General features: G+C 35.0%; 1 protein-coding gene across 1 annotated transcript; it reads right to left on the bottom strand.

Moving 5' to 3' along the window:
• Positions 1-249: 249 nt before the first annotated feature.
• LOC113870067 (uncharacterized mitochondrial protein AtMg00810-like) lies at positions 250-735 on the bottom strand. The gene has a single exon (XM_027506666.1). The coding sequence runs from the start codon at positions 733-735 to the stop codon at positions 250-252; it is 486 nt and encodes a 161-aa protein (XP_027362467.1).
• Between the last annotated feature and the right edge of the window lie 7,444 nt (positions 736-8,179).

An 8,179-nucleotide genomic window follows, 5' to 3' on the forward strand; every position in this document is an offset into this window, starting at 1 on the left:
AATTTGTTAATTTTGTGCCGATCTTTAACACTCCCCTCAATCTGGGTGGTAGATGTATATCATACCCGGATTAGATCTTATATTCTCGTATATATTCATTGGTTGTTTCTTGCTTCTCTAAGTTACCGTGTTGCCCCATATACATGTTCAATATCTTGAAGTTGATTTTCTATCATCTAAACATCCTGCCCAATCTGAGTCAGTATAGACTTCAATACCTCTGTTTGAGTTCTTCTAGAAATAAAGCCCTCAGCTTGGTGTACCTTTAAGGTATTGGAGGTTTCTGTTTACATTTCTCATGTCAGGTTCTGTTGGGTTTGCCTTATAGTGACTAGCCATTCTCACAACAAACCTGATGTTTAGCCTAGTATGAGTTAGATAGATTAGCTTTCCAACTAGACTTTGATATCTATCTTTGTTAGCTGGTACACTGTCCTTTTCACTCCTTTTGGCTGGTTCTATAGGAGTATTGGTTGTTTTACATTCAAGTACCCTTGTTTCTTGAAGTAAATCCAAAGTGTACTTCCATTGAGAAATTGAAATACCATTCTTTGTTTGAGCAATTTTCATCCCTAGAAAATACTTAAGCTGGCCTAGGTCCTTGACTTCAAATTCCTTGGCTAGGAGACTCTTTAGGTGCTTGATTTGATCATAATCGTCACCTGTAATAATGATATCATCAACATATACAATGAATAAAGCTATCTTTCCGTCCACAGAGTGCTTGGCAAACATAGTATGATCTGTTTGGCATTGAACAAACCCATCTTGTTTGACAACTTTTGTTAGTGTAACACTCGTACTTTGTTATTTATTAATTTTGTCTTTTGTGTGAATGGTTAATGCTTGTTACTTGAAATTAAGAGAGTTTTAGATGTATGAGTTGCGAGATTTCTCACTGTAGCGAGAAATGAGTATTCAAAATCAGGCTCTTTAATGCTCTCTCACTGTAGCAAGAATGTTCTCGCTGTAGCGAGGAGCTCTTGCTGTAGTTAGAATAAAAGACAGCAAAGTGAAATTTTATCTGATATTTTCGCTGCAGCGAATTGGTTCGCTGTAGTGAGAATGTCACAAGTTGAAGAGTATTTAAGAGTTTCTAAGTTGAGAAACTTGGATTATAATCCAAATTACGACCCTTTCCATTCTATCAACTTCTCTCCTCATTTTTTCAAAAAATTCTTGAAAAACTCAATCTTTCTTCAATCCAAGCTTGGAAGTTCACTTTCCTTGCTATTTAGTAAGCTCTTGAAGCTTAGTTTTCTATTTCTTTGATTATTTTCTTGTTTTTCCTCCTCTAAATAGGATCTCTTATGATATTTAGGAAGAACCCAACCTTTTGAGCAAGATCACTTAAAAACCCTTCACTAAACTTCCATTTCAAGGTAAGGAAAGGTCTATCTTGTTGCTAAGAAAGTAGTATGTTTGTATTCATAGAAATGTTGTGATGAAATGCATTATTTTGGGTATATGTTGGATGAAAACATATTCTTTTGTTATGTTTGAAGCATGTTTTATGATGTTGATGACGTAGTAATAAACTTGAGTAAAATAAAGAAATGAAAGGATGAATAATATGATAGTATACAGGTAATGAGTTCAGGTTATAGTAAATCATGAATTTAGGCCATAATGACTAATAAGAAGAGCAAATCCATAATGAGAAATGTAGAAATAAAATGGAAAATATGGAAAGAGAAGTGAAATGAGGAAGGAATAAGATAAGGACAAGTATGAATAGTTCAGAGGTATATTGGGGGTATAGAAGATAGAGACGATTGAGAAATTTTGAGAAAATGAGGGTGGTAAATGTTTTTCTTGAATTTCGCATAACAAATGAGAGAAAGATCACCACAGGCCTCACACTTATTTCCTGACTTAAACTTTTGACCATGTTTTTGCTAAAAAGGGCCAAGTCGGCACACGTTGTATCCATGTAGTGCGACTATCCAGCAATTATCTATGTTAAGGAAGACCTCAAGGGATTCTAGAGGCAATGAAAGTGTAAAGTGAGAACTCTGAGTGTTAATAGAGACAAAATGTAATAAGTTGAATAATTGACGAGTGTTGCTTTTATTTGCATGTGATCTTATGGCATGATGGTTTGTTGTGTTTACTTTTGTTGTGTTGTTGAAGTGACTATGAATGTATGATTGGTAATGAGAATAGAGGCTTATATAACCTTTCAGGAAACTACGATGACACCTAGAGAAAGCATTAGACTTATAAATAGCTTTATACAGTGCATGTTAAATTATGTATTTAACGAGTACCATAGATTTTGTTATTTTAAGTTGGCATTTCATGTTAATAATGTACCTCGTAACATTATTATGCTAGAAATGGAATTATCCTATAGTGTATCTTTTGATTTCTCTGTAAACAATAGAACCCACCATATTTTGTGTATGTACCTCTACCAAGGCATAGTTAGAGATAGGTGGCATGGGGACCACTAGTGTCGTTTCAGTCTTGGGGTGATAGGCTGCTCACTAGGACTTATTATATTTTGTATATTGTAAATGTCATAAATGAGTCGTAAAATATTTTAATGTTATATTTTACAAATGTCAACTCCTTGTGAACTTATGAGAACAATGTATATTAATGCTATTTCACATTTCTTTTAATTAGTTTAATTCTATTACCTTGTTATTTATTTTTATAATTCCACATGTTATATTTGGCTGACAAATAGATTTAATTTAAATCTTTCTTTCCTAACTATGGAATTATTTTCTTATTATTTTGAAAAAAAACAAGGATGTTACAGTTAGCCTGTCAAACCACGCCTTTGGGGATTGCTTGAGAATATAAGGACTTATGGAGCCTGCATACCGTGTCTTGGGTGCCGGATGACTCAAATCCTAGAGGTATTTGCATATATACCTTCTCTTCTAACTCCACATTTAGGAAAGCATTTTTTATTTCTAGTTGGTGTATAGGCCAATCTAGATTTACTGCTAGATATAATAGGACCCGAACCGAATTAAGCTTGGCAATAGGTGCAAATGTCTCTTCATAATCTATTCCATATGATTGTGTAAAATCCTTTGCAACTAACCGTGCTTTGTATCTTTTTATACTTCCATCAGCATTGTATTTGATTAAGAATATTCACTTGCATCCCACTGCTCTCTTCCCTTCTAGAATAGTGGTTATTTCCCATGTGCTATTTTTTTTTACAAGTGCTCGAATTTCTTCTTTCACAGCTGCTGCCCATTCAGGGATTTGTAGAGCTTCTTGAATATTTCTTGGAGGTTTTATGCTGTCAATGGCTCTACAAAGGACCTATCAATGGGAATAAAAGTATCTGATGTGCTTATATCAATAGGTTCAGGGTTAGGAAGAGAATTACTTGTGAGAACTTCATTTCTTGAAGCCTGGTGGGATTCATAGTTTTGCATTGAAGTTGTGCTTCACGCTACATCCTTCCTCCTTATCTTTTTATAAACCTTTTCAGTTACCTGCTCCTTGTTTAGTTTCTATTCCAATTTCTGTAACAACTTTTGTTGTCCTTTTAGCTGGTTTAGGTAAAGGTTTAGCTGTTTGTGAGTCACCGTTCTGGTCTAGTATAGTTTCAGCTACTAGTTGAGCGTATGGTACGGTTTCATCTGCTGTTGGTTGAGTGATAGAGGTTTGGTTTGGTAGGATTTGTGCAAGTTCAATTAGCTCAAGAACCAAAGGTTGTTATTCTGAATTTTGAGTTAAATATGGTTGCTTCCCCTGAATACCAAGACTTTCAAGAAAGGTTATGTCCATGGTGTGATAAAAAATTTTGGTATAAAGAGAGTAACACCTGTACCCTTTTTGGTGAGTAGAGTAATCGAGGAAGATGCATTTGATGGATTTTGTGTCCAATTTGCTACGATGAGGGTTGAGGTTATGGATAAAAGTTGAACATCCAAACACTTTGAATGGAATCAAAGAGAAAATTTTGCTGGTTGGGAAGAAGGTTTGAAGTGTAGAGAAGGGGTCTTGAAGTCAAGGACCCGTGAATGCATTCTATTTATGAGGTAAATTGCTGAAAGGACAACTTCTCCTCAAAACTGTTTTGGAACATTTGAGGCTAACATGATTGATCTAGTCACTTCCATAAGGTATCTATTCTTTTGTTCTGCAACTCCATTCTGTTAGGAGTGTCCATGTAACACCTTCATTTTCTTTATTTAAATAAACAAATTTTTATGGCGAATGGAAAATAAATTTATTTCTAGTCATGGATTTAATAATAGAATAAAGATAGAATTTTATATTTCCTTCTTATAAAAGTTTCATAAAATTCCAAAAAGGAGTCAAAGCTTCCGAGGGTAAAACCTTGAAATAATTTAAATAAAACTTAACTTTACTTCTAGCAAATCATTTAGTTCATTTTGAATCCATATAAATTTAGAATTTCCACTAAGAACATCTTCAAAATATTCATTACAATGAAATTGACGCAAGTATAATAAATTCTAAAATCTGACATTTAAAATCATTGCCAAATTTACTAATCACGAAATACAGTTAAAATAAAACAACACAATTTTTCAAATGGTCTTAGTCCCTACAGAACAGTCTTCCTTCCAGTACCCTTGGATTATGATCCTAGGACGGACCCGACACCTTTATCTGTTCACTTTCATCACCTGAAAATATTAGTAAGGGTGAGTATTTTTCGTCCCACTAAATCTCTGGTTTAACATAAGCAAATACTCACATGTACATACAGTACTAGGAATATTACTTAACATGGATTAAATTAGCAATAACACTCAAATCATTCAAGTTGCCATCACAAAGGAGTACACACAGGACAAACAATCAATTATGTTCACCACTTCAGATCATGCATCTTTCTACTAATCTGCACGTTATAATACATGTATTATACCACGTAAATCAATATGTCACAACACATATGTTTTAATTGCACCCGTCGATGTATTGCGACACATATATCATAACAACATCAACTGATATGTTATAATGCATATATTATGACTGTATAATTTCTATACCGATTTATACACATCGCACTTTAACATTTATTTCACTTTCATATTCAATGCCCCTGGAATCCCTTGAGGACTTCACAGTTTAGATAGCCGCCAGTTAGCTGCAGCAACACGGATACACGTGTGTCGACCCAACCCCTTCTAGTAAAGGTATAGTTAGGAGTCTTATTAGGAAATAAATATGTGGCTTATGAATGATTTTACTTTCAACAAATTATTGTGCACTTATTCACACTTAGCATTCACCACCCTCATTTTCCCAAGATTTTTCAAATCTTCTCCAGAATCTATACCTTTAGTGTATCTCTGTAGCTATCTAAACTCAGCACCAACATTTCTCATTCCTTTCCACACCTTTTTACAGGGCACATGTCATAATATGCGAGCCTTATCCACATAACTTTATGTGTTATAATACATTTATTATGAGTACTCCTGTAGGTTGTATCACAATACCTATATTGCAATCATATTCATTCATCCAGTCTGACTCCCGTATTATGATCAGTTTTTCCAGCATTTAATTTAATTCATTCACACTTGTGCTCATTGCACTTAGTCACGCTCATTATGGCACCGTGATTACATCACATATTACACATAAAACATTTTCTTTATTTAAAAATGGACAAACACTCGTATCGATAACATGGTTTCACTCATTTGGCATATCTCAATTATCAAAAAGCATAAATATATCATACTTCACAAATTATCATCAATCAATCTCAGCATGCCTCAATCATCAATGACACTCATCCAATCACAGAATCACCAACCATTTCGCACATCACACAGTCAATACAATATGTTAGAAGTCAGACACCCCGGACTCTGCCCAATCACGCAACTTAACATACATATTTTCTCATTGATAATAATAAGGTCATCTATCCTAAAGTTTAGTATAATCCATTATTCCAAAAACATCAAATAGCATACCCCAACTACTCTTAGCAATGTTTACTTAGTAAAATTATAGTGTTCTACAAAGAGTTTTATTTAGAGCCTTTATTACATGTTACATTTAGATAGTATAAAAGTAATTAGGGTTTTTTCATCAAATTCAAGGTACCCAAGAGAAATTAGGGTTTGAGATTAACTCCCCTTACCTTAGAATGAAGACCCACTATGAAATCAACAGTAGAAACACCTCTCACACAAATTTTTGTCCTAAATACATGGAATAATCCATGAGAAATCAAGAGGGATGAAGAGAGAGTAAAAATCAAAAACCCTAACTCAAAATACTCACCTCCAAACGTTCCAAACACGATTTCAATCTTCAATCTAGGGCATAAATGGCTTAAGGGGCAGTTTAATCAGTGAAAAAGGCTAGAGATTGAGAGAACCGACGAGAAAAGGAAGAGAGGAAAGTGGGAATGCATTTTTTCTAATCCTAAACTCCTTAAATACATAAGATGTCGTGACATTCTCGCTACAGCGAGATATCTCACTGCAGTGAGGCTCTCTCGCTACAGTGAAACTGCATCAAAAAATGTACCTCTCATTGTCGCTTTCTCACTACAGCGAGAAAGCCACAGTCCCACTCCCTTCTCCCAGGTCCTTCTCATTACAGCGAGAACACTCCAGAAATACCCACCTAACCCATTTTTAACCAGTTCAGCACATCTAATCACAATGCACAATTAGCATTCACATTTATCTCACGTATACGCATATATCCACATGATGCATTCACACCACCATCCAATACACATCATCATCATATACTCAAACATACAAACACATGGAAAGTCCCATATGTGTATATATGTAGTAATTAAAATATTATTACAAAATCTGGGGCAATCCACACAAGAACTTTGGTGAACATTTCCAACCTTTTGAAGATATGAATCAAGAGCAAGGTTGTAGTACTCACGACCATTGTCAGTTCGAAGCACCTAAATCCTGCTTTGGAATTGTGTTTGTATCATGTTGTGGAAGATTTCAAATATCCTTCCCACTTCATAATTTTCCTTCATTAGGAACACCCAAGTGATGTGTGTGTGATCATCAATAAAGGTGACAAACCATCTCGAGCCAGTAATGTTTTGAACTTGTGATGGTCCCCATACATCACTATGAATTAGTCAAAATGTTTGGATGGTTGATAGGGTTACGAGGATGATGGTTGCGTGTATGTTTAGACAATTGGCAGATTTCACACTGAATAAGTTCATTCTTTTTATTGAATAATAAGGAAAACATCTTTTCCAAGTACATAAAATTTGGGTAGCCTAATCTATAGTGCCACAACATGATAGAATTGTCACTACTAGATGGTGTTGTTGCCACATAAGAATGTCTCTTAAGTTCTTCTAGTTTGTCAACTTGAAGGAGGTAGAGTCCAGCACACTCTTCAGCATTGCTAGTCGTCTTCCCTGACCCCAAAATATGAAATTCACATAGATTAGGGGAGAATTTAGTAACACATTTCAAATATCTTGTAATCCTGCTGACAAACAGTAAGTTACAATCAAGTTTAGGCACACACAGAACTGAGTCAAGTGTAATAGTTTGTGAAATAATAATTGGTCCTTTAACCATAACCTTAGAATGTGTACCATCAGTTATTCGAACAATATAGTTATATGGACAGGGAGAATAACTACTAAACAAAGTAAGATGTCCAGTCATGTGATCTGAAGCTCCTGAGTCAATGATCCATGACTTTGTTCTTTCTTTACTAGTGTTTAGAGAATGTAAAAAATTACCTAGTGTTTAGAGCATGTAAAAAATTACCTCTTTGAGCCACTACAGCAGTACCACCTTTTTCTGCAGCTAATCCAAACTGCTGAAACTATTTTTAAAGAGCTTCTACTTGTTTTTAAAGAACCTCTATTTGATTGAATGGAGATAAATTAGAATTTATTTCAGCCTCTTGATGGTTGATAGCTGTGTTGCCTTTGCCTTTCGTGCTTTTGAACTGCTTGGCTTCTGGAGGTTTTCCATGTATGATTCAACATGTTTCCTTGGTGTAGCCTAGCCTCTTGCAATGATCACACCAAGGATGGATTTTCTTTCGGTGGTGGTCGAGGCTAGTTTCCTCTTATTGCCATCGCAGACTCAGTGGATGGAGATGAAATGGATGTTCCTAGCATGAGTTTCCATTTGCTTTCTTCCCTTCTTACTTCTGAGAAGACTTCCTGAATTTTGGGAAGTGGTTTGGTTCCAAG

The sequence above is a fragment of the Abrus precatorius genome, unplaced genomic scaffold, assembly GCF_003935025.1.
Source record: "Abrus precatorius isolate BTA unplaced genomic scaffold, Abrus_2018 Scaffold6, whole genome shotgun sequence".
Classification (NCBI taxonomy): domain Eukaryota; kingdom Viridiplantae; phylum Streptophyta; class Magnoliopsida; order Fabales; family Fabaceae; genus Abrus; species Abrus precatorius.

What these genes read in the sequence shown, in the direction of transcription:
- LOC113870067 (XM_027506666.1), bottom strand. Translation starts at nt 735, where the DNA reads ATGTTTGCCAAGCACTCTGTGGACGGAAAGATAGCTTTATTCATTGTA.